At 33.0% G+C, this 26,555-nt stretch overlaps 1 protein-coding gene across 2 annotated transcripts in view; it reads right to left on the bottom strand.

Moving 5' to 3' along the window:
• The window catches only part of LOC129231313 (2-acylglycerol O-acyltransferase 1-like), a 39,407-nt gene extending 14,942 nt beyond the window's left edge, over positions 1-24,465 (bottom strand). The window contains exons 1-3 of one of the 2 annotated variants that reach the window (XM_054865601.1): positions 24,337-24,465; positions 20,762-21,256; positions 9,364-9,538 (exon numbers count right to left, since the gene is read on the bottom strand). In XM_054865601.1, coding sequence (XP_054721576.1) covers positions 9,364-9,538; positions 20,762-21,248 — 662 coding nt within the window. In that variant the 5' untranslated portion in view covers positions 21,249-21,256; positions 24,337-24,465. Of the gene's footprint in view, positions 1-9,363; positions 9,539-20,761; positions 21,257-24,019; positions 24,040-24,336 lie in introns of those variants that run through there. The other variant, XM_054865603.1, reaches the window with a different exon arrangement.
• Between the last annotated feature and the right edge of the window lie 2,090 nt (positions 24,466-26,555).

Below are 26,555 nucleotides of genomic sequence, written 5' to 3' on the forward strand. Positions count from 1 at the left end.
TTAAAAGTGAACTAGTCCATTCCCCCCAATACATGCAGTACTGAGGAGACATAATGCTCATCAAGACTAAATAGTAATTTTAACACATAAGCTACTAAGACTTCTAATAAGATTGTGTTCAATATCACCATGTAAGCTTCTTCTCTAGGATCATGTATCATTTATTTATTTAATTTTTAACCTAAACAAAAAAGACTTGCTTCATTTTCATACTTTAGATAGTATTTTCGTATTCTGCAAAAAATGTGACAGTAACGGAAACCCTGGAATGAAGTAGAGCATGACACAATAAAGAAAATTCAACAAATTTAATAAAATAGTACATACAGTTGACTTTTGCAAACTCAAAGCCTTACAGCTCGAATATTTTGTTATCTGGAAGTTTTCTTTCGGTCCTGAAATAATTTAGAGTTTTCAATACAAAGTTGTCTCTATATCTAGAACGTACTTCTTTTAAGTCAAAGTTTTTACGAGAATTTTGTTTCCATTATAGGCATAAAAATGCAGCGAAAATAAGAAAACAAATCTGTTTTTTTCCACTTTAACAAATTGAGTTGTTTATCAGCTTGTGTTAGGGGGATAATTTTTTTACAACAGTACTCTTTAACGCACTGTGTTGCAAGATTACGTGGGAGGTAGTTAATTCAGGGTTACGTTTTGCGGTGGCTAACGACAAAGTTTTAATGCTGGCAAATCTTTGAGAGACTTTATTTATTTATTTTTTAATGGCCTTTAACATCTGGATAACTCAAATAATCTACATTTTGGACAAAAAGACACCAAAAAGCAATACAAAGTGAAGGACCTACAACATAACATACACACTTCGCAACGCTTTAAGATGCGGTAAAAAATGCAAGCAGTCAAAAATACCTTTCTTTTTTGAAGTATCTTAATACAAGTTATTCTCTGTAAAGATATTTTTAGGTAGTACTAATAATTAATTTTATTCAAACTATAAAAGCTAGTCCATCTACCATGCACTATTCCTGAAAAAAAATATATGATAAAAATTATTCTTCAGAACGCTGGGAAATCCAATAACTCGAACTACCAATTACTCGAAGGTTTTAGCCTGTCCCTCGGGACTTCTGAGTTATTGAGAGAGAGTTGATTGTATTTACCGCATTTTGTCAACAAGAAAAGTAAAAGAGAATGGAGTGGTTTTTGAAGGCAAGACATGCTTCATTGAAAAACTAACCAAACAAATTAGTTTAAAATGTAAAGAGTTTTTATAAATTTTTCTCTCCTAGTTCAGATAATACCAAGCAGGATTCTTGAAAATTCATATTAATTTTCTTAGCAAATTTTGAAAGAAGTTGATATCAAAAACATAAAATTTTATGAATGTAATATTAAAATGCACTTCAAGTTTTGCGACTCATTCCTCCTCTTTTCATTTTATGTTATTAACCCTTGATTTTCAAGACTTAATCATGGTTGCAATTTTTAATTTAGACAATATCTAAAATATAAATTACTGTAGAAGTTATACATTGATAAAACAAGTATGAAGGGACATTGACTAAAATGTTTAATCCATATTTATCTTCATATATTTTTTTTAAATATACAGACAGAATCATTAGTTAAAGAAAAAATGAACTTTTTAGCAGTGGTGTAGCTAGGGGGGGCGGAGGGGGCGTCCCTGCTTAGGGGGACGGCCATTTGACGATTTTGATGTGAAAAATAATTCAGCGTATTTTCTCAAAATTATTTTGATGGTATAGAAAAACTGGATGCAAAAAAATAGTCATTGTATTGTGAGGTTTTGGTATATTATGATCATAAAATTACTCTAGCGCTTACGTACTAGGCCGAGCAAACTTTTTTAGAAAATTGAAAATTTCATGTTTATAAAACGCTACACTTATAGTTCCCCACACGTACCAAAAAAATTTATTGACATATCAGCTGGTTATCTTATCTTATCATATCTGTGGCTTATCTTTATCATATCTGTTGGTTTTTCTTTCCCTTTGTCTGAAGCTGCAAACTGAGCGAAGTGGCAGAGGAAAATCAAGGAACCAAGGGCTTTTCCGTTTTTTTTTTCTCTGTAGAATTTAACTTCTGGGGAGGAAACAATGAAATTTTGTAAGTTTTCATAATAATAGGATTTAAGAATGTTTCTTGGAAACTTCCTTATTAAAATTTAAAAATTGCTTGTCGTAAATACATACGATAGAAGCGAAACTTTAAACTTTTTTTTTTACATTCTGAACTGACACTTCACCCGCATTCTTTCCATCACACATTGCATTTTTAGAGCCTCATGTCAAAAAATTTCCTGAAAGTGGGCCCGAAATTGTCTTTTCTCTTAACATCATCAAACATAGCCTTAAAGGCATTTTCAGGCCTGTAATCTATAAAATTATTCAGAGGGTTGATGTCCACTCCCTCTTCTAAGATTTCAACTTTTAGCCCAACATTGAGTTTTTAATGGATCAATACCAACAAATTCCTGATGGCAATACTTGAACCCTGACTCTTCATCTAACTTGGTCAAAAAATAAGCCTAAAATGCGTGTACAGTATTTAAACTTTGAAAAATTTCCCACGGATCTCCCTAAGCCCTCCATCTTCTCCAACATCCCCAAAAATAGCATAAAAATGCACTTTTCAAACTGCAATTTCAGAAAAATTCTAAATTAGGAGTCCCAAACTTCTATGCAGTCTCTAAATGTCGTCATACACAGCTTTGAATTTGGTTTTCCGAAATTTCCAAGGGAAGTCCTCAAAAGCTTTTTTCCTCCTCAAAGATAGACAGCCCAAAATAGTTTGCAGCTTCGATAAAGATTTTGGGAGGGAAGCTTCTCTCTGCCATCTCTTTGGCCACTCTCTTAAAGTTATCAAACAAAGTCTTAAGTTGTTTTTAAGATATCATTTTCAAAGTTTTCAGGGGAGAACCGTCTGACTTTTCAACATTTTTGGTGACATTCAGTCACCCCCTAACGTCACCAAAGATAGCCAACAATTGTATTTTTGAATCTTCGCTTTAAAAACATTTCCAAAGAAAGCCGCTGAACCTTCTCCTTCCTCTTATTGTCACCAAAGATAACCATAAATTAATTTCAATTTAGAAAATATTTTAGGAGGAAACCCCAGTCTTTGTTACGTTAGGGGCAGCTTTAATAATGCCAATAAAGACACCCTACAATTGCGTTTTTCACAGATAAGTCGAAAATTTTTTCGGAGAGTGCACTCCAATCTTCCCCATTCCCTTAAACGTCTCCAAATATAGCAATAAAATTGCGGTTTTAACACTTCAAGTTCGGACATTTTCTTTCATGAACCACCAACTGCTCGACACTACCAATGAACGCCTAAAACTGACTTCTGTTTTGAAAAAAATTCTGCAGAGAACCCCAATCTCTTTTCTATTAGCAATACTAAAAATTGCGTAAAATTGGGACATGTGACTTATATTCTAAAATTTTCCGTGGAGCTCTGACCTCTTATTTTTTTTCCATGAGAAAAATAAGGAAATAAACTAATTTTCTTTCGTCACAAAACATTTTTTTAGTTTTATTTTAAATATTTTTATCGTTTAATGTATTAGTTATTTCTCAAAAAAGGGCGGCAAATTGAGGAACCACCCTGAGCGGCAGAAACCGTAGCTACGTCTCTGCTCTTTAGAAGTCTATATATCCATGTATTAGAAACAGCAATCATACAGAGAAGTTATATTATGCATCCTTTAATTATACACAAAGAGCAAAATATTATATACAGTAGACCCTCATTTTATGCAGGGGTTATGTTCCACGGAAATGCTGCGTAAATCGAAACCGCGTAAATTGAGACCTAATACTAGTGTTAAAATAGGGGTTTGGTTCCATAGATAACAAAATACTTCATTCTAGTGATGACTAATTGTATAATAAGTTTAATGTGGACTTATATCGACTTTTAGGCACAACATGCATAAAGAAAAATTAATTTCGTATTCTGTTTATAAGGAGGAGCTGGCTATGATAGTCTTTTGGCAGTCATTAAGAATTTTTCTCTGTAATTCTTTACGGAGCATTAACACATTCATGATCACTTGCATCATTTCCATGATAGAACCTTGTCAAAATATCAGAAATTTTTAGTAATTTTTCTTGTTTTTCCGGAGCTAGGGAAATGATATTAAGTACTTACTCATTTTTATGTGAGGGGGTTCTCCATACGTTGACGCTACACTAAAAAATGCTTCACCAAAACCTTTTGTTTATTCTAACAAACGTGGTGACAAAATGTAAACAAACTTCACAGTCTGCAGCTCAACTCATAGTGAAAAGAAAATTTTCAGCAAAGAAACGGTTTCAATAAATTTAACTGTTGCCAATAACTTTTCTGGAGTTTTTTTTAAAGAATTTCATCGAACATCCTAAATGACAATATGCAAATTGAATGGAACATCAGTGAGGATGTATTTAAGCAGTGGACATCCCTTCATCGATCTCTTTCTCTCGCTTCCTCCACGATGATGCCTCCGGTATAGTTCCTGAAGTGGGCTGGCTGTCCAGGCTTTTGATCATTTGGCTGGAAATGGATTGACAGCTTGATCCATTTGCTGAAGGCATAAATTAGGCCGGCCAGCTTTCTGTGTTCCGTTCCTGATTTGTGTCACAAATCACCCGTGTCAAGATAGTTCAAGGCCACAGGACTATTTATCAAGGTGGAGTTTTTATGGAGCACCAGTGGTATAAACGTTTTTCAATTATGTTAGAATTTCCTGCAATAGTTTGTTTTATAGCTGAATTTAGGATTCTACACGAATATTCTACATGAATCTTACTTAGAAGTTTTTTTTAAATGTTTGTTAACATGTTGTATTTTTATTGAACTAATAAATGTTAATGATTTACTTAAATATGCTTAATAATTTGACTCAACCAAGACACATTTGTGAGGTCTACTAAAAACTTTTAATAGTTCCTCCTAACAAACCTTCCTTCACTAACAAATCAGAAAGATCATTTCTATTGTCTAGGAATGGCTCAAAATTTTCAATGTGAATGTTTCTAGTTGTGCGTTGCCGATGTAGGTATCCTCGTTGGTTTTAGTCTCCTTTGTCACTCCTAAAAGCTCTTCTTCCAGTGAGTTCTGAACTGTGTGAGTTTAATAACTTTACTTCTGGAAAGAGCTCTGGAACCAATCGCATAAAATGTCTCCAGCAGCCCAAGCTCGATTATTAGCATGCCAAAATGCAGTTGATTAGGCTTAATCTGCAATTTTTAGGAGTTTGGATTTTGAAAGAGGCGAAAATTTTTATCTGTTTGCATTGCCGCAAAACCTAATTGCATTGATGGTTTGCATCCGCGTAAAACCGAAACTCATTCACATAAAATAAAATGCAGGTGCCAAATCTTAAACTGCGTATAATCGAAACCGCATAAAACGAGGGTCTACTGTTAATTACTCTTAAATCACAGCGTGAACTTTTGTGTCGTCTTTTTTTTCTATAAGGTTCTACATAATTTAATTAACTGCTCCGATATCGTTAATTTGATACAACTTGTTGTCCCAAGTAGGGCTCTTAGGAGTCGTTCTTCTTTAAAAAAAATTTTTACCAGATGGAACAATGCTGATAATTATTGTCTTTTTAAATTTTACAAAATTTTTAGCATTCATTGTAGTGATTTAGACATTTTTAACTTGTTATTTTACAATTTTAAGTCTTTATGTTTTAATAGTTTAAATGTATAATTGGTTTAATTGCTATTTTTATATTGTTGTTGCCACTGTAACTGGATTTTTTTCTGTTGTGTGCAATATTTTTAATAAATAAGTAAATATAATATTTGTAGCTCCAATTTGCAGAATCAAATTTGAAATTAAACTTCATCTTAATGACACAATTAAAAGGTTTTAATTAATGTTTCTCTATTTTCCTTTAATCTTTTCAGCAAATGAATAATAAAACTGTGAAAACTGTTTAAAGTCATAACACATTCTTTAAAATAAAAAACAATCTAATTTTTTTCACACATGTGACTGAAGGAACCTTATATCCTGAGCACCATTGGCTATGTGTTTATACAAGTGATTCAGTGACCAATCTCTCACCAAATGCCAGAGAAGGAATATTTTTGTCTATTTTCTCTATTTTATATGCCTGTTCGAAAACAACAACCTGAATTTGATGGAGAGGTTATGGCTATCTATGTGGCACTGCAAAAACGTGCCCAACAGACACTTTTATAATTATATGGTTTTATTGTCAGATTCTATTGATGCCTTTGGGGTCAAAAGAAATACCCATCTCAGAGAAACTTCAAGATTGTGTGGTCCTATTTTAGAATCCGAGCCCATGGTTTGTTTTGTTCATTGCGGAATTTTCGGTAATCAACATGCATATTAGTTGGCTAAGAGGGGCTCTAACTATTCAACACAGAAATAAATACATGCAAATCTTTTTACTCCGCAAGCCTCTAAATCAAAGGTCCAATGAGACTCAAATGAAGAGAAATACTTACTTCCAAAGTCTCCAACAACAGTTAGAGGAACATTTGAGCAAAATATTTCAATTAAACCCCATGAAAAAAAGCAATGAGGAAATTTATACTTGTGGTGGGCCATAACTGTCTCCCCAAGAATTTTTACCACACTGGCATTTTTGCCTGTCTAAACTGAATAATTTGCAGACAAGACAAGAACAGATACTAGATGAGATGATTTGTGTAAGAATTCCAAGGCGAAGTGGAGTAGTAGATCTACAAAACAAACTCTTTAAATCTTAATTAAAATAAAAACAACAGCCTGCAAAATCCTCAGTAAGATCTTGACATAGATCTCAAAAAATCTTTTTTGAAATGAGGACAACAGTTCTTAAAGATCACCATCAGAGTGGGGACAAAAGTTCCTAAAAATGCTGGAGTAATGCTGACGTACAGTCCACTCCGCTTAAAGGAATATCAACGGTTCTGCCCTGCCTTATTTGATTAAGCGGGGTATTCAATTATACAAGGAATAAAATAAACACATATTTAAGTATTTTGCTGGTATTATATTCATTATTACGACAATAAATCATTCAGGAGAAGACCGTTATGAAGCACATCTTGGGACCAGAGCTTTTGCATTATACAGGTTTTTGCGTTATATAGAGCATTCCAAATTTTGAAACTAATATTTAGAATATAGCTATATATTAGCACTTCAGAATGAGTTTTATCTGCAATGAGTATTTAAAGTACTAATATTGCATTTAGTCATTCACAAAGAAATATGTTTCACAAGTAAATTATTCTGCACTTCTACTAGCTTCATGGTTTCCATAACAGCTGCATTTTCAAGAGCCATCTGGTATTTTCTGTTTACTGCGAGAATTAATTTTCATTTAAAAGCTTTGAATCAAGATGGAAAGATGAAAAACTGTTTCAAAAATTTAATTTTCCTATTAATTTTTATGATTGCAAAATAAAAACAAAGGGATTTTTAAGATTTCAAAACCTATTATTTACTTCTGAAAAGTTGTTCCGTTTTATAGAGAATTGCGTTATATAGGTTGGCATTATAAAGGTATTCTACTGTATATGATTCTTTGTTACTTAAATATAGATACGAATTTCATCAAAATTAAGATGTTTAATGTTTTTATGTAATAGTTTAAAAAATTACATGTGTTAACATATGTGAATACATAAAAAATTTACATTTACTAAGTTTTATTTTTTCTTAAAGGACTTCCTCTACTTTATCAGTGTTTTGGTCTATTCTTGAATTCTGAGTTTAGAATCCCAAATTTTTTCTCAATCATCCATCTGCATTTTTTAAAAATTTTTAATCACTTAACTGAATGTATAAGCTTACGTCGTTTCTTATTGCGTTCATTTTACCTCACAATCAGTTCGAAGCTAAAGATAACCAACTGATTTCGGAAAAAGCCTTTCCGCATTTTCCAGCTACAGAACCTCGTCGCACATCAATGCAAGTCTACTAATGTCATTGACAAATGTCTCTTCCAAGAACAAGAACTAAACAGCCATAGGAACCACTTTCTACACAGAAAGGAGGCGAATTCCTTGAAGCATCAGATGAGATGGGACCGAACCAGAGCTAATCAAAGAAAGATTTTAAGCCCTGCTCATTGCATGCGGCCCAATTCTTCCAAGACTAATATCCAACCCCTGATGCATTTTACAACCTTAGAAAAAATTACAGCTGGAAACCAACTAATAAGATTACCCTCTTATGTGCTTTGCTAAAAGTGACCTTTTGCAAGAAAGAGAAGTAAAATTTGACATGAAACAAAGAGTATTGCTCAAGAAACTTTGAACATGCATGAGATTAAGTGGGTTATTAACCCGGGAGAACTCGCCTTGGGCCTCTCAAGCCCGATCATTACAAAACTAGGCTGTCAAAAACAACTCCTTCAACAGAAATGAATGAGGTCCACAGTAGCTGCGTTCAAGGTGACCTACATACTGACCACATGCTTTTCAGGAATGTACATTCCCACTTTTCCCCAGAAAATTCCGGTTTGGGCCTCAGAGGCCAGGAGCGAGCGCTCACGCTTTTCATTTCAGATTGTGAATGTAAAGGAAGAGGTTGTGAAATGCATCGCTATTTAAGCTACAAAGATGCTGTCAACGCTATGACTGTCAACTGGTGGACAGGCATTTTTAATTGCATTCACATAAGGCAATTTAGTTGAATCAACTTTTCTTTCTGAAGAAATACTATTACACTTTTCCTATCATTTGAATTAGATATAACAGTGCAATTCATATTTTCCTTGAAATGAAGAGGTTGCAGACCTTATTGTTCGAGGTTTCAACTGATAAGAACTCCCTTAATGAAGATGAAGAAGAAGTTGACACGGAACAGTAAAGCAATCATCAGTAATGCTCAGAAGAAGATTTAGATTTATGTATCATAAAACTTTCTTAAAATTTACTTTTTAAAACATATTATAGAGGCTGTTTATCAATTTGTAATTCAGTGTTGAAAACACATTTTTTTTTCTATTTTGCAAACTTAATTTACTGAAATAACCACTCCGGGCCTACAGAGCCCCCCGCGAGCATTCGTGTGACGAAAAGTACCGCGAGTTCTCCCGGGTTAATGGAAAAAATATTTCTTAAAGCAGGGAAAATTAACATTAGTGCTATGGGTTTTTTTTTTGTTCCACAGATTTACATTCTTATAAGCGGGGTATTCGATAATCTGCTACCCGATTAAGTGGGGACGACTGTACCTCCATGCTAATTTTGCGAAGATAGGACAAACAACGGATGTGTATAGTGAACATGCAAGGATAGAAAGGGGTGTTCAACCAAACTAAGCACTGCAACCAGAAGTCTAGTGTACTAGGGAACAGACAAACAAACCTATATTACATTTTATTTACTATAGAGATTATCAAACATTTACCCATGCTTGAGTGCAAGTTTCACAAATCCTTTTCTCCTTTTCAGAACCAATGTTACTGATCCTGGATGAGCATCTAACGCTTCAGCGGCTCCACCAACAACAAGAACTAGAGCATTTCCTTTTCCTTCTCTTGTTAAATTCCACTCAATGCTTTCTTTTGAAGCAGCACACACCCCTAAAGTTGGAATTTTTAGTTATTTACTTATTTTAAATGATATCATTCTAGCAATTAGTTATTAATCCTTAAAGTTTTTTCTTGTAGAAAAAAGTTTTTTCCTCTGGGTAAGTCTGAAGAGATTAAAAAATGTAACTATAGATTATATTATAAATCACACAAGTATCTTAAGATTGTGTTTAGAGACACCATTATAAGTCTGCAAAAATTATCTAGCAGTTTAAGCACATGCTGAAGGTTGTCCAACAAAGGACCACAACGGCAAACTTTTTAATGTTGGACTAAGTCCGACCTAAGACTGCAAAGGGTGAAGAATAAAATATGACACTGTGTGACACTTCACATAATGGCAGTAATGAGTAGAAAAAACAGGGAAAAGTAGGGTTTTTTCTCAAAGCTATAAAAAAATCCTTATAAAGAAAGAAACCACTAAAAGTTTGAAAACCCCTATATAATAAAATTCAAATTGTTACTTATTATAGAATTTCTTTTAAATACAAGAAACTGAAATGCGCAAAATATGAATGCTCAATGACGAGACTACAACAAATCTGTTATTGTACTATAGAGGATTAAATGTAAAATTGGGGAAACACAGTGGCGTACCTAGCACGAGCGACAAGAGGGGCCGTAATTTGTTATGTCACCCCCTCTCCCCAGAAAATCTTCAAATTTGTAATCTTAAAAATGCATTTTAGCTTTATATTTTTCAAAAATTTGCAATTCCACTTCGGGTGTCACCCCCCCCCCAGACGGGTGACACTCAGGATGGACTGCCCACCCCCATAGAGACACCACCCTTTAAGGTGCAAATATAAACACTTGATGCTGTGAAGAAAAACAAACACAATTTTTAATAGAGAGGAAAAGTTGTGATTGGCGACAACTTAAAACTTTTTTTTTTAATGAAATCAAATAAAATATCTTCAGATCCTGTAACCTTGCTTACATGAAGAAAATTCAGAACATCCCTATGGCCTTCTTCAGACGAGGCGGTTAGTTGAATCAAACTTTTGACTGTCAACTGGTTGACTGGCATTTTTAATTGCAATCACTTAAGGCAATTTAGTTGAATCAACTTTTCTTTCTGAAGAAATACTATTACACTTTTCCTATCATTTGAATTAGATATAACAGTGCAATTCATATTTTCCTTGTAAATTTATTACATTGAGATCAATACATAGTGTTTCGATTTTAATTAAATAATTAACTTAATTTTTTATGATTAATAAACAATTCACTATAATAATGATATAATAGAAATGGATGTAACAGTTTAATAAAACAATCCAAATACAAAATACTAGAATAATTTTATTTGGGGAGGGGGGAAGTTTAATGAAAAAAATGTAAGAACAAAATAGGTATTTCTTAAATTTTAAAGTGTAAATAACGTTTCATTTTAACTTAATTAAATATTATCTTAGAATTTTCCAAAAGTTGATAGTGGTGATACGTTCTATTGAGTCGAAAAGAATAGAAAATTAAAATGAGAAATAAACATCTTTTAGATGAAACAATATCAATATTTCGCTGCGTCATTTTTTGCAAGAATCATATCTTTAATCCTTTTAGATATAAATTCCACCAGCTGTTTACATTTAAGGCTACTGATACTGTTTCCATACTCTCTTCAACATGACAATGAGTTCAATTTTGTTAGCGGGCCCTAGATCTTGAACCTTTTTCTTTAAATTTGACGATGCCAATCATTTGATGGTATTGAGATTGGTAGAGTTACTTGGCCAGTTTAATACCAAAATCTCTCTTTCTGTTTAAAATCATTGTGTCGTTTAGAGCTGTGATATGCAATGGAATCTTGATGGGAAGATAAATGTGTCCCTGCTGTGCTTCAGAAAAAGTAGCATGCAGTAAGCCAGTACATCTTGATAAAACTGGAATCTATTGTTTTAAGATACATATAATTGCCCAGTTCCAGCAACTCACATGCATCCTTGTACCATAAAGGATGTCTCAATTTGAGAGAATGTCTTACACAAGATTTCTCAAGGGCTTCACTTCTCTAATGCCAAACCCAAACATGTCTTTCTTCAACAGATATTTCAAATAAAAATTCATAATTGAATAAAATATTTTCTCAATGTTGTAGCACCTAGATAAGCTTATCTTTGCTCTAGGAGAGTTGGGCACGTCTCTGCTTTATGTTCATCTTTGGTTTTACTTTGAGGACCCGCTAATGCACCTGCAGTTTATGCAACTATCCAAAAGCAGTTGGCTTGACATAATAACTACATCTTTCCAACACTTATGGAGGTAAGAGGCATTTTTAAAATGATTATTTTGGACCATTCCCTTTAACTTGCGTTAATCTCTACCAGTTGTTGCAAACTATCTACCTCATAGCACGCGAGTCGTTGGTACAGGGGACACACGTCCCCCTCAATATTTTGAACTTGTCAAAAGTCCCCACCCCCACCCAAATATTTGAGAATAACAAATGCGCATACAAAAAATTCCGGTCTTATTCCTTTGTGACAACAGAAAAAAAAGAAGATTTTGGACCAAAATAGAGCTGCTGATCTGCCAAGAAAACAAACAGAAAATGACACCCCTTGTCCAGCAAAAATTGTCTAATCTATAACAGTTGAGGAACCATCTGAAAATCAGTTGATTCCCACATTGTTCGCTGTCCGTTTACTTGCCTTTTTTGCCCTCTACTTCTTCTTTTTCTTTATTTCTTGTATCTTACTCCCCACCTCCTACTAACAAAACTCATTAAAACAACGATCCACCATTCAAATCCCCCGACCCTCTTTCTGACCACTCGGATGGGGGTGATAAAACTTGGTTGGGGTTCGCTTCATGTTTCCTTCCCTTGATCACATGGACTTGGAAGAAAATGTTTTCTTAGAATTGAGATCAAGGCTGAGTCTGTCCCCTGCAAAAAGTGTATGTTATTTTCTATCCAAATGGAGCTGTTTGAACAGCAATCTTCGGACAAAAAAAAATCTCTAATCCAAATTAACCATCATTTTCAATTTCTCCAAAACTTTAAGGCCGATTTTATTTCCTTTATAATAAGTTCTTTTTTTTTCGTTGAAAAAGGCATTACGATGTACAGCTATTGGAGGTTGTCTCAAAAAATATTTGAAGGCACCCTCTTTAGAAAAATACCTCTCAAATTTTCGCCTCCGTTTAGGGGGGCTCTCGATTCTTTTAGCGCCATCGACACTAGAGTTTAAATTGGTATCGGATAATTTTTCTTTTTTTATGTCTCTTAGCCTAAACATGCACAATAAGCCTTTGTTGAAAAAGCGAATATTGTAAGAAAGTTTTCGGTATTTCATTTTTATTTTCATCAACTTGCTATGAGCTAAGTTAATAGACGAACATTTCAGACGAAAATAATGATATTACGATATTGTGAGTTTAAATTTTCGACTACATGAAAATAAAAATATTTTACTATTTGTTGACAGTTCACAACATAAAATATGTTATCCATATTTTTCTAATATATTACATTACTTCTAAGATATATGACAACTGAAGAAAGGATTCTAGTTTCTCTCTCCCTCTCCACCATAGAAGAAATACTATCTTAATTTTGTTCTTTGATTATCTTTTGGCTTGCAAGAATAGTGACCAAAAATGCACTAAAAATTAATAATTTAAGTTCTTAAAATTCCAAACTTTTGTTTCTTGTAGTAAAAATGTTCAAAATTTCATTGTTATAAACAACAGTAAAATTCGGATTTAAATGAATGTGTACGTTACTGAAGGAAGACGTTACTGGTATAAATACTGAAAGCTCGAAGTTTGGTTGGAATTCCTATTTAATGGTAAATTTAAAATGGTTCACAAATCTTTTGGGGTTTTTTTTCTCTATAGTAAAAACCGTACAACAAAGAAGGATTGAACGAAGCATCCGGCTTGGTCGAATTATGAAGTGTGACTTGACCGCTTCGGCCTGTAATAATTTATGTTGAGAACATTCATTTTTACAATTATAATTTTATAAATTATTGTCCTTTTAGTTATACACAACTGTGCCATACAACAAAATCTAATGGAAAATTATATTTAATAAAAAAGTCTGTGTGCTGAACCCTTGGAACCAGAAACTGCAATATAATTTATAATATTTAACTTGACTATTTAACTTGAAAGTTCCCAAGAAATATTTAGTTAATAATTATACGAACAACTTTAGTTGCTTCAAAATGAAGCAGTCAAAATATTGCATTCTTGAAACATTTCTAGCTTTGAAACTTCCAAAAATAAAAAAAACTTACCATTTTTTAAAATCTACCGGGACAGATGTCGCAGCAATGAGAACCCTTAAGGAATTTCTTTTAAAATTATATTTTATTGTTTTGTTATTAGTATAAAATTTCAGTTTTATTTATTTAAATATATTGATGTAGCAATAAAATTTACTCAGATCCCAGTCATTGATCAAGATTATTATAATAAAATAGCCAGAGAATTATAAAAACATAAATATAAGCTGAATTTTTAACTTTTAGTTTTTATAAATCTAAACATGAGGAGAATGCAACTTCCTTGAGCATCTAATTTTGATCTAAAATCTAAATATTTTCTCTATAGGTAATTAAATTCATTTACAAAATGAACATTGATATAAGACTATAAAAGAAAAGTGAAAGATTTAAAGTTTTGATTTAATTTGTTATTTTAAAGGAAAAGGTTTTTGGGTGTATTACAGGTCAATGTGTGAATTCACGTGCATTGTTAATTATACATTTCTTTGAAAATTGAATAGTACAGCTTATTTTGCCATTATCCTTCTAGAAATTAAGAAATGAATCAATTTGTTTTTCCTTTTCTTTCAAAGATAAAAACGGATTTAAAAGAATACATTTTTCTATTCATGTTATTTTTACAGCTTATAAGTAAATGCAAAACGAAAAAGTTAAAGAAAGAAATAAAAATTATAATATAATAGTGCAAAATATACCAAAAATATAACTCTGCTGCTATAAATTAAAATTGAAGTTACTGATATTTTTATATCACTATTATCTTGAATTATTTACAATCAGTGATCAAATGAATATTCAATTTTGTGTGCGATGTTCAGTGGACTCTAGGAATTTCTTTGCATTTTAGGGCAATGTCCAGTATTTTGCACTACAAAATACCAGGGGAGGGGAGGTCCGTTATCTAGTAAGTAAGTTTTTTTTTTTGGAAATTTAAAACTGCTGCTTATGAAATAAGTCGAGCTATTCTCCCTTGAAAATAAAAAGTGAAAAATATTATTTTATTGCTTCTTAACTAGTATTTTTTCTTGATGTGCTCAACTATTTTATCCACAGAAGAAAAAATTTCACCTATGCTTGTTTGCTTCGCTTTTAATTGGATTAGATTCTCATTTAGAGACTTAACTTTTTATTTTCAGTTATCTTATTGAAACGGTAAGAATACACTTATTTGAGACAGTTTTTGAACGAATTTTTAGCCTTTTGAACGTCAACATTCCCGAATGGGAACATCAATTTAAAAAAAACTTTATAATAAGTTTCGCTTGTGAGTATTTTTAAAAAAATTATTTTTATCAACAAAAGTAGATTTAATTTTTTAAAAGAAAAACTCTCTTTCATAAATATTGTTCCTATAAACATACAAAAAAACCCCGTTTTTATTGATTTTCATTGTTAAAACTTTTTTAGCTTAATGCTGATAAAATTTCACAGATAATATATATAGAAACTATTTTGATGAACAAACACAACTGATAAAAATGAGTTATAAACTCCCTTCTTTAAGATAGAAAGGGATATAAGAAGGGTTTCTTGTTACTCAGAAACACGTGCTTGCTGTTTCCTGAAAATCTGTTCCCATGAACTTGGGTTTATCTCCTTTTACTTTTCAGCACACTTAGCTTAGGAATTTCAAAGACTTCTTTTCAAGGACTCTAAGACAGTTAAAATTATTTTGTACAGGTTTACAGTACTGTTATAACTTTGTAAGAAACAACTATTTTAAGTTTAAAAGAAAAAAAAAATCTATATAGATTTCACATTAAAACAACTTTTTTTTAATTACAAATAATGCAGAAAACGAAAAAGAATACGTGTAGTGGTAGTGTAATACATTTTTTTCGGGCTAAACAGATTAACAATATGCAATAGAAGTAAGATAAAAACAAGCAATATAAAGAATTTCCAGAATACTGTATTCAGGATTAAATAAACAGCAAGATATGAAACATGAGAGTCACAAAAATTTATCTCACGTTACAGAAACTTAAGAACCACGGTTTTTACATTTTTAATGCAGGACAGGTTTCATATCCTATTTGGAGGAAAAATTCCACGACTTTTCCAAGACGTTTTCATGACTTCAATAAAAATTTTCATGACCTTGTTACACAAAGAGAATAGCATTATTTAATATCAAACCTGCCATTTTTTTTTCAGAATGAACATTAGCAAAACATTACATGAATGCCACCGTCTCATTGAAGAACTTACTTGTAATGGAGAAAAAATATCAGTGTACATTAAAAAAATTAAACTATTCTTATTTGTCTTCATCATATAAACTGCAGTAAAGTAAAAATGCAGTGAACCGAATATGATGATGCTTAAATGTCGATTTAAAAAAAAAAAACAAGCAGAATGATAATGAATGGGACAAAGGTTGAATGTGTCATCACTAAGCTTCAATAAATTTGCTTCAGAAGTTGCTTTTTAGTGTCAACAGTGCATTTAATCATCCAGATAACTTGACAATGTTTTGGTTCTTTAAAATAAAACTACATAGTTTAGTTCTTTATGTTTCTAAACCAGATATTTATATAAAAAACTATTCAGTAGTGAATAAATCAGAACGACGAACTTGCCTGCGGAATACCAGAGGTACTTGAGCGATGGAGAGAACACTTTAAAGACCTCCTTGATGGCAGTGACAACCCAAGACTAAACAATCATTGCACCCATGAATCTGTGAATGCAAATGCTGATGAGACCAACCTTCCCAGTCTTTCTGAGATTGAACTGGCGATCAAAAGATTGAACAATAACCGTTCAGCTGGTCCGGACGGAATTAAAGCAGAGCTTTTGAAGTTCAAGGACCAAGATCCATGAAATCATTTGTAAGGCATGGGAATTGGAAGTATTGCCCAATGATTGGGACAATGGATCTATTTGCCCTATTTTTAAGAAGGGGGACAAATTTGAATGTGCCAACTATATAGAGGAATCACTCTACTTAATACTGCTTTTAAAATTTTCTCCAACGTGCTTTACACTAGGCTGCTACCACACGTGGAGAAAGTTATTGGAACATATCAATGTGGTTTCCAAAGAGGAAAATCCACTACCAACCAAATTCATGCCCTAAGACAAATCATTGAGAAAACAAAAGAATTTAATATCAGTACATCCCACCTTTTTATCGATTACAAGACTGCATATGACAGCATTAGAAGAGACAGGCTCTTCGCTGCCATGGAAGAGCTCGGGATCCCATTAAAGCTTGTTAACCTTACGAGAGCAACCCTTAGAAGAGTCAAATGCCAGGTGAAGATGCAGAATGAATACTCTGAGCCCTTCTACACCGACAGAGGGTTGAGGCAAGGGGATTCTCTTGCATGTATCCTTTTCAACCTTGCCCTTGAGAAAGTCATTAGATCTTCTGGTGTCAACACTCGAGGCACTATTTTTCAACGAACAGTACAGATTCTTGCATATGCCGATGACATCGACATTATTGGAAGATCCAAAAGAGCTGTCACAGATGCTTTCATCGCTATTGAGGCTGCTTCTAAAGAAATGGGCCTTAGCATTAATGCTGACAAAACCAAATATATGGAAATAAACCATAAATCATTTGATTCTACCCCATTCCTTGTTAATGGCTACTCATTTGAATCTGTTGAGGAGTTTAATTATCTTGGAAGTGTCATCACTATAAACAATGATATAAGCGTTGAAATCAATTGCCGCCTAACTATGGCAAACAAATGCTACTTTGGTTTGAAAAGCCAATTAAAAAGTAAATTTCTTTGCCAAAGTACAAAAATAAACATATACAAGACCCTGTTAAGACCAGTCCTAACTTATGGAAGTGAGTGTTGGGCTTTAACTAAAGCAGAAGAAGAGAGATTGATGTTTTTGAAAGGAAAATTTTAAGAAGAATTTTTGGTGCTGCCCAGGAAAACAACAGATGGCGCACTCTCTATAATTTTGAGATATATAAAAAATTCTATAAACAGCCACTTTATTAAAGCCAATCGCATCAGATGGCTGGGGCACCTTTTTAGAGTAGGTAGTAGGGACCCAACCCATAAAGTCACCTTCACAATTCCAGATGGTGCGCGCAAGAGGGGCCGCCCACCAACCAGATGGCTCGATTGTGCTGAAAAAGACTTAAAAATTGTTGGCCTCAGTGGATGGAGGAAATCTGTTTCTGACAGGGCGGGATGGAGGAAACTGATTGAGACGGTCTTGGCCTGCCCCAGGCTGTAGTGCCGAAGAAGAAGAAGTGAATAAATCTTTTGATTCAAAAGTACTTGTTTTGTTTACTTATTTGCACATTTTCAAATGCATAAAAATTAATAGGTTCAGAAATTCCAGAACATAATGTTTGATTCCTGACATTCAATGTAGCAGTGGGCTGCATGGATTAGTTCTGCGAGCCATATGTTGGGCACTACTGTTTTCGAGTATTAGAATTCCCTTTTTCCTGTATTCTATCGCCTGACTAAAGATCTTTATTTTCCTAAAATCTGCAACAAATAAAGCTAAACTTGGATAAATTAAATAATGAAGTTCGTATAAGTGATGGAAATGAACTCGGATGCAACTGAATTTTGTTTTTTTGAGTGAATGTAGCCAAACTAAGAACGTGCAAGTTTGCTACTACAGAATATAAAACATTAGAAGTGCTGAAAATAATAGTAAATTCAAAATGAGTGGTGTTCAAGCAGTAAAAATCACATCGCAAAAAAAGGCAAGCGGCTGCAACCGAAGTAGATGTAATGAGATTTCAAAATTCAGATTTGATTTAGGGATCGTTCAATTTTCCATTTTTAATAAGCTTTTATGTGCTTTAATGTTAAGTCACTTAAGATTTCTAATGCTCTTTTAGTTACTGTTACTTTATCTTTGTCCAAGACATATTTCCATGACTTGAAATAAATTTCCATGACTTTCAATGAAAATTTCAATATTCCATGCCTTTTCCAGGTCTGAAATTTACTTAATTTTTTTCCATGACTTTTCAGGATTTCCATGACCCCTACGAACCCTGTGCAGAATGTGGCAAGGAGCTGAATTTGACACATTTTGGCATTTCTACCCCTACTCTCTCTCTCATTTTTTATAAATTTTCAAATTTCTGATTTGCATCCACACTTTTCCAAATTTTCATGGATTTCAAGCATTTTACAAATTAAATTAATTTTTTCAAGTAATTTTATGTTTTTAGGAAAAAATCATGAAATTTTCAAGAGAAGGGGGCCTTTAACAAGCGGGTGCCCTTAGCTGTAGCTTACTTAGTTTATAGGTGAATCAATTTTTTTTTTAATTTTAAATTTATTGCTTTAGCTTCCAATTTGTTAAAATAATCGTCGATTACTTTGAGTATTGCGTCGGAATGCGTAGCTTGTTCAGCAGATGTTTTCATTTATATACATTCTCTAATGGTTTTCAGTTCAAAATAGTCCTTTTCAACACATTTTCAACAACCCAGTGACAGCTTTACTACTTGTAATACAGTGTAAGGTTTTTGTGTGTTTTTTTTTTTACCCTCAGAAAGGGGCATTCGCTATTCTCTTCATTTTCACTTCTGAACTATTAAAAAAAGAAAAAAAAAGTCATGATTTTTCCTGGAAGATTTTGGAAGGTGTGAGGCTACTATGTGCTAAAACCAAAAAGTGCTGTCCTCCAAAGACTGAATAGCACTTACACCCCCACCCCTCGCCCCCACCTAAATCCGCCCATGTTTTACTTACTTTTACTTCTAGCAATTACAGAAGCAAATGGTACACGAAGAAAATATGTGCATACATTAAAACAAAACAATTATATTTTAGATTGTTCATAAACTATAGTTAAAACAATGACACTATGATAAAAAATATCAAACGTTGCAAACTGATCAACAAAAATTCCATAACACAAAAGGAATTTATCGCATGATAATTTACTATTTTTTCACTAAAAATTAAAAGTTTGAAACTTCCGTTGAAAGTTAAAAAAAATGTGAAAATAAATAAATAAATATAAAAAAAGACAAATGTTTTATCTCTTATCTTTTCAGAATACAATCGCGTACACTAAGTGGAACTATTTCACACAGAAATATTTTATTCTACTGTAATATTTTAGGGGCCCTTTGCGGTAGCAAAGTTTGCCACCCCTAAGCACGGCCCTGAACCTATGCAGTTAACAGGTATGCAAATTCTTTTGTTACTTTTCAAATTCATATTAAATGAATTGATTATTCTAATTTTTTGAGCCATATAAAAATTCAACAATTTTCAATAATGTTAACCCCTTATTTATTATGACCCTTAAATTGTTAAAATAAGGCCTTTAAGGCTGTTTTACCCATTCATAAATGACATGACTTACTTTAATTAGTATGCATTCCTTTTACCTGACTCACTGACAAGTTTTGTTTAAACAGTTTTTATCTTCTATTTTTTTGAATTTGGGTTGTATAAGAGCAATAATTTTATTTGACAAACATGCAAAAAACCAGTAATTTTAATGCTTTTCAATTTCACCTACTTTGTTCAATTTCTTCCAGCTGGACCTTTTTTAAAAGGTCTGGCTCTTCCCTTTTACAAAACAGTGACAAAATAACTCCAACTCAGAGGCATCATGATTTGACAATTTATTTTTCAATGGACATAAGAATTAAATAGTTCTAAATGATGTTAATAAATGGTCATATACCAGATAATGTTGTGAATAAATTTCAAAGCTTGAAAGTAAAAAATAATCATGGTCAAATCATTTCTATTTTATACTGTCATAATTTTAAAGATTAACCAGTTCACAGCAAATCCTAGGTTCAAAAAAAAAAGCTATGTCTTTGAGTAAAAACTAAATTGCTGTAGTAAAAAGTCTTTTCAGCAAAAGATGGAAATAAAGTAAAATTTTACTTTGAAAGTACCAAAAATACATTCTTGTATTATACAATTGATAACACATTCTACTAAGCAATTGTCTAAAAGTTTATCAACTTTAAGATTATCACTTAAAATATGAACGAAGCAATTACCTGAACACATGATATGTTCTCTGTGAAACGGGAACATAAATTGTCCTTCCAATGTCAAAATTCGTGCAGTAATTCCAGGGTATTGCTCACTGAAATTTGTTGCTTCAGTACCAAAACAAGCAAATGCTCCATAACAAAATATACCATGTGGGTGATATCCAAAAATGTAATTCTTATTTGGATCTAAATCGGCTGTTTTTACCATTTTGATGGGAAAATAATCTGCAAAATATTTCCACATTGGTAGACGTCTGAACCAATCTGAGCGTCGACCACCCTGAGAACTTCTCTTTCGATCATAAATATACCATATGAGATAAGAAAGTGGAATGAAAAAATAACTTGTAAATAAAAGATAAAAATTTAGAAATAGCATAGCAAAACCAAAAAACAAAAAATTAGTACAATAATAAAAAACAGATGCAGTTTGCAGACGTCTTTCGATTGGGATCATAAGAGGAGCAAATTCTATACCCAGGATCTTCATTTTCAAAACTGAAATAAAAGAAGAATTACTTTATAATGATGAGTTTCAATTTTTAAAATAATAATAAAGATTGCTTTTGTTCGATCATATAAATGGTTTTAGAAACATTCATTTAAATTTAATCACTAAAAAGTACTTTGTTGGAAAGGAAGAAAATGTAGGGGAAAAAAACTTAATTACAATTTTTCACACTTTGTCTTCATTTGCAAACCCAACTAACATTTAATTGTCAGAAAAATATTTAGGCAACGCTCATGAATTAGCATTTTATTATCCAACAGAGCACAAAGGCCTGTAGTTGGTCAGCACCTGTGGTCATACCAGGAGCTTAGTTCTAGAAAGATGGATTACATAATGTTGATGTCAACAATATATGATTTTGAACCAGAATGTTAGTTTCTAATCTGAATTATCATGAGGGGAAAATAGGGGATAGGATTGAAAATGTTCAAAACAAAAAAAATCATTAATTGCAGACAGTTTTGCTTCTCACTGCACTGTTTTATCGCGTGAAATCAATTGAATCTTATTTCCCTGCCTCCGAATAGTACAAACGTATCACAGCTTTGGATCAAGATATAATCCAAAACTTCAAAGATATTGTACCTGCAAATCTATTTTTCAAAAATGCAGATGATTTATAAAAAAAATTTGCAGAAGAAATGTAAAAATGTTGATGATTTCATACAATATTTTTTAAATGTAATTATTAAACATTTTTACTAGTGCTAAATTAGTAAATTAACTATTTATACTTACTTCCATAATCCTTCCATCAAAGACAAATTTAAAAAACAAGGAGTTTTGATAAATAAACTACACCAAATCTTTTGACAGCTAAGGAAGAAAAAAAGGTTTAAGGCATTCTAGGTTTGATTGGTGAAGAGCTCACTATAAGGCACAAAGAGGCTCAGTCCTTCCATGACACTATCGCTTCACAATGAAAATGAGCTGTCTTGGCTTTTTGAAACCACTGGAAATATGAAAAACGTTGAAGGAAATGAAGTAGGCAATACTTAAAGCCTTTCTAAATCTTGAAGGAATATGCAGATTTTTTTTCTAAGGAAGGGTGGAAGATAGGATTAAAATATGAAATCTTAAGCAAAATAAGGAAGAATTGACAGGTCTGGGCTACCTATAGAAAGCTTCTTCTATGGCATATATATGCCATTGATTGAAAAGAACCAGTCTTGGTGTTAATTGGCAATCTTTCATATTAACCAATTTTGAAATATGGCATCACAGAAACCTATTGCAAATTATTAAAATTTTTTAAAAATTTAAATGAAACTGGGCTCATTATCAGTGGAACTCTCATTAGAAAAGCATTTACATAACAATACAAAGCCAACAGTTACAATTTCAACACAATAAGTTTGATTAAGGGTCCTTTTTTAAAGGTCTTAAATGGGAATTACTAAAGCAACGAAGCCTTTAAACAAATAATAATTTTAAACGTCCTAGATACAGATTTTATAGCCCCTTTTCTCTTGGAAATTATGAAATATGTTAGTTAGAAAAGCCAATCTTAAATGCAGTGGCGTATCTAGCCAATCTTTTTGGGAGGGGCCATCCGAAATTTTTGTACTCCCCAGAAATGTTATTAAAATGAAGTTTTAAAAACTCAATTTCAGGCTATCTTTAAAGATGTTTGAGGGGAATGGATTTAGGAATCTTCCACAAAAATGTTTTAAAATTGAAGTTTTTCAGTGATTTTTCAAAATTACGGTCCTAAAAATGCATTTTAGGCTGCTTAAGATGTAAGTAGAAAGATCAGGGTTCGGGTGCTGACTCCAAAATACTTTTTGAAAATAAAGCTTAGAAACTTAAATATTCTGCTGGTTTTTTGTTGAGAAATTGGGAGAATGGGCGAGTGCTCTTCTAGCTCGTCTGATATCTAGCCTAAAAATGCAGCTTTAGGCAATGTTTTCTGACATTAAAGGGAAAATGAGGGTGCTTAGAATCTCCCCTTACTGGAAATATTTTGCTATGAGGCTCTAAAAATCCAATTTTAAACTACCTTTAGACATATTAAAGAAAGGGGTGGAAGATTTGTATGTGAGCTCTCCCTCCAAAAACCTCATTTTAAAGCTATCATCATGACATTAAAGGGGGAGGGGATCTAATCCGAAATTGTTTGTAATTGAAGCCCCATAAAAGGTCATTTATGCCACTTTTAAGCAAGTGAAGAGATAAGGTTTTGGTCAGTTAATCTACATTGAAATTTTTTTCCAAACTGCGGACCCCCCCCCCCCCCTAAATAGTGCTTACCCTCCCCCTAAAAATGAGAATAGTACCTCTCAAAACAACTCCCCCTAAAAATTTCAATGGCATAGTCTACGCCATGCCCCCCCCCCCCCCCCCAGGGTGGGCAACCCAGATCAGCGGCAGTGAGTTGGTAGAGGATCACCCCCTTGGGCCCTTGATTTTAATGTTATTGACAATTGTAATACAGTAGTTTATATATGTGCCATATAGTAAGCTACAAAAAAAGGGGAACTTATGACCGAATCCTTCTCCCATAGGAAGACAATTCTATCTGTGCTACAGTTTCATTTTTATGATTTCTACATTAAAAAAAAATAATAATAATAAAAACTGTAGTTTGCTGTGTGATATATGGCTATTAATGGCGTTTCTTCAATAAAACATGCAGCTATGTCATTTTAAACTGAGGAAATTTTAAAAGTAATAAAAATGCCAAAACCTGAAAAGTCTAGTTTCCAAAATGTACACAATAGAGAGAAAACTCATTCGCGTGAATTACATACCTCTCAAGCAACTAAAAAAGTACGAGAGCACGGTTGATTTTTTCCAGAGATAAATACTATCACCTGCAAAAACTAATGCACAAACTAGTTTTTCAAATATTTTTAAAATTTATGAATGAAAAATTTGGTGTTCAAAATACTACTTGCAAACTCATATTGTAAGGGATGTAGACAAGAGCGAATTTATTTTAAGTTTCAAATTTCCTATATTTAACAAAAGATAACATTAGAAAAGTAGATAGTTTAACAGTCCTGAAAATTCACTACTAAATAGAGAAACGATAAATTAGAAAAAACGAATTTAAACACCAGCTTACCCCTTTTTATAGGAGTTTTTATGTAAACAATGCTTTCCGCAGGAAGGAAGTAGCAACTGATAATTCATTGTAGAGCATATCTGATTAAAAATAACATTCACAGGAAGGCATGTTCAAAAAACTCGTGATACAGTTTACAATACATTTGACAATTTGATTGGCTGTCAAAATGAAGTTTATCGATTAATTTTTTCATCGGTAACAATTTCTTATTTCTTTCAAAAAGTAAACCAGATCGGACTGAATGTAAAATAAATAATACAAATAAACATCATAATTATTATTTCTTTATGAAAGAATTATCTTAAACTTTGAAAACGGGAATGTGCAACAGCGCAAGGCTTTTCTCAATCTGCTGACAAAGGTTGCGTTTGGAAACGATCCACCGGTTACACCGCGTAGTGGTGTTACCGTGGGTTAACCGATTGGTGTGGTTATGACGTATTTGCAATTTTTCTAGGAAGCCCGGTAGAACAGCTGTGTTTTCGAACGCTCGTTGTTACACCGCGGTAGTTCTAGTTCAGCAGCAAACGACGCTCCAATCAAAGCATAACTTTCGTGATGGGGAAAGTCACGTGCGTTACGATCAAAACATGAAACACGACCGGATTGGCCAAGGGCCGGATTCAAGTGAAACACACACAATCGCAAAAAAGACAATCGCAATCGCCGAGATTTGCAATCGCTGTTGGCAGTCGAATTCAAGTGAAACAATTTGGACAATCGCAAGTGAGAAGTCGGGGTAGGAGCTACTGGTCGATGATAATCGCATGTACTTGGAGCAATTAACTGATGTCAACCAATGAGAAAATAAGGTTTGAGCTCCCTGGGTTTGAGATGGTTAAAATCGTGATGCAATACTTGTTTTGATGTTGAATTCATGTTCGCTCGCGTAATGGATATACTCCGTGCTATTTTTTTTTTTTTTCAACTTTTAGTTCTACAGATGGAAAAGAAAGCAAACTGGATAAAAAATGTTGCCGTTTAAGAAATGCTCTATATGTTCCACATGCACATTGTATTTGTTTTGAATAACACGCATGATGTTTAAAGGAAAATTACGATTTGATAATCATCCGATGAGAATGAATCTAATGAGGATCAAAGATTTTCAAATAATTTTCTCACAACGACAATTGAATAATACTTAGAGAATTTTGAATTTAAACTGCCTATTGTAATATCTGTTTGATTTGAACATGTTTTTTTTTTCCTACATTGAATACATTTGCACAAGTAATAAGTAAAAATATGTTTACTTATGAAGCAAAATGAGAGTTTTTGTTAATAGTTTGGGTTATGTACAAGTTTAAATTCAAAAGTTGGAGCCAATTTCTAGAATAGTTACAAATAATCACATTGATAAGATCAGGGCCGATCCTAGCAGGTGTGCAGGGTGTGCACCGCACAAGGACGGCCAAAGCAAGGGGCGGCCGCGGGCCGCATCATATAGTTCTTATAATCAAACAAAATTCCTCAAGAATTTCTCACAAGATAACTTATAATAAGTCGAATAAATATGCTGAATTTTAAATGTTCAATTATCAAATTAAGTGTCGATTTCCCTACAGCATAGCATAGTTTAAGAAAAATAAAATGTTAGGGAACATTTTGTTGGTTAATTGTCCATTAATATCTACTCTTTACATACATGCTTCATTTGGTTGCAAAATTTGTGACAGAACCGGTAATCAGGCATGGATACAGGGGAGGAGAAATGAAGGAATTGGCCCCCCTCCTGAAGCATGAAAGGGTGCCTTCTAAAAGGAGCACCGAGGGCGGCCACTGATGTTCACCCCCCAAACTTTTATAGACCTAAACAATGAAGACATATTTTATTTATACAAAAAAAAGAAACTATACTAATTAGATACTCTCGCAAGCATTTCAAACAACAACTTACTACAAACAAATTCTGTGCTCAACAATCGTGGATGCGTGGAGAGCAAGTGGAAAATTGCGACTCTCCTGACAGTCAAACATATTTGATGACGAACTAAAATTTTGTAATTTTCCTCCTTTGCGGCAATTTTTTCTAATTAAGATCCCGAATGAACTGCCCAGTTTCTGATCAAGTAGGAAGACAGGGCTCTTGCATCGGGAAGCAAATTTAAAGGTAGCTCCAAAACGAAGATCCAAAAGGATGCCATGACCTCCTTGACGAGACTAAAGAAGGCTTAAAATTGCGTTTCTAGGACTTAAATTTTGGAAAATTTTGC

Source organism: Uloborus diversus, chromosome 10, assembly GCF_026930045.1.
Source record: "Uloborus diversus isolate 005 chromosome 10, Udiv.v.3.1, whole genome shotgun sequence".
Taxonomy (NCBI): Eukaryota; Metazoa; Arthropoda; class Arachnida; order Araneae; family Uloboridae; genus Uloborus; species Uloborus diversus.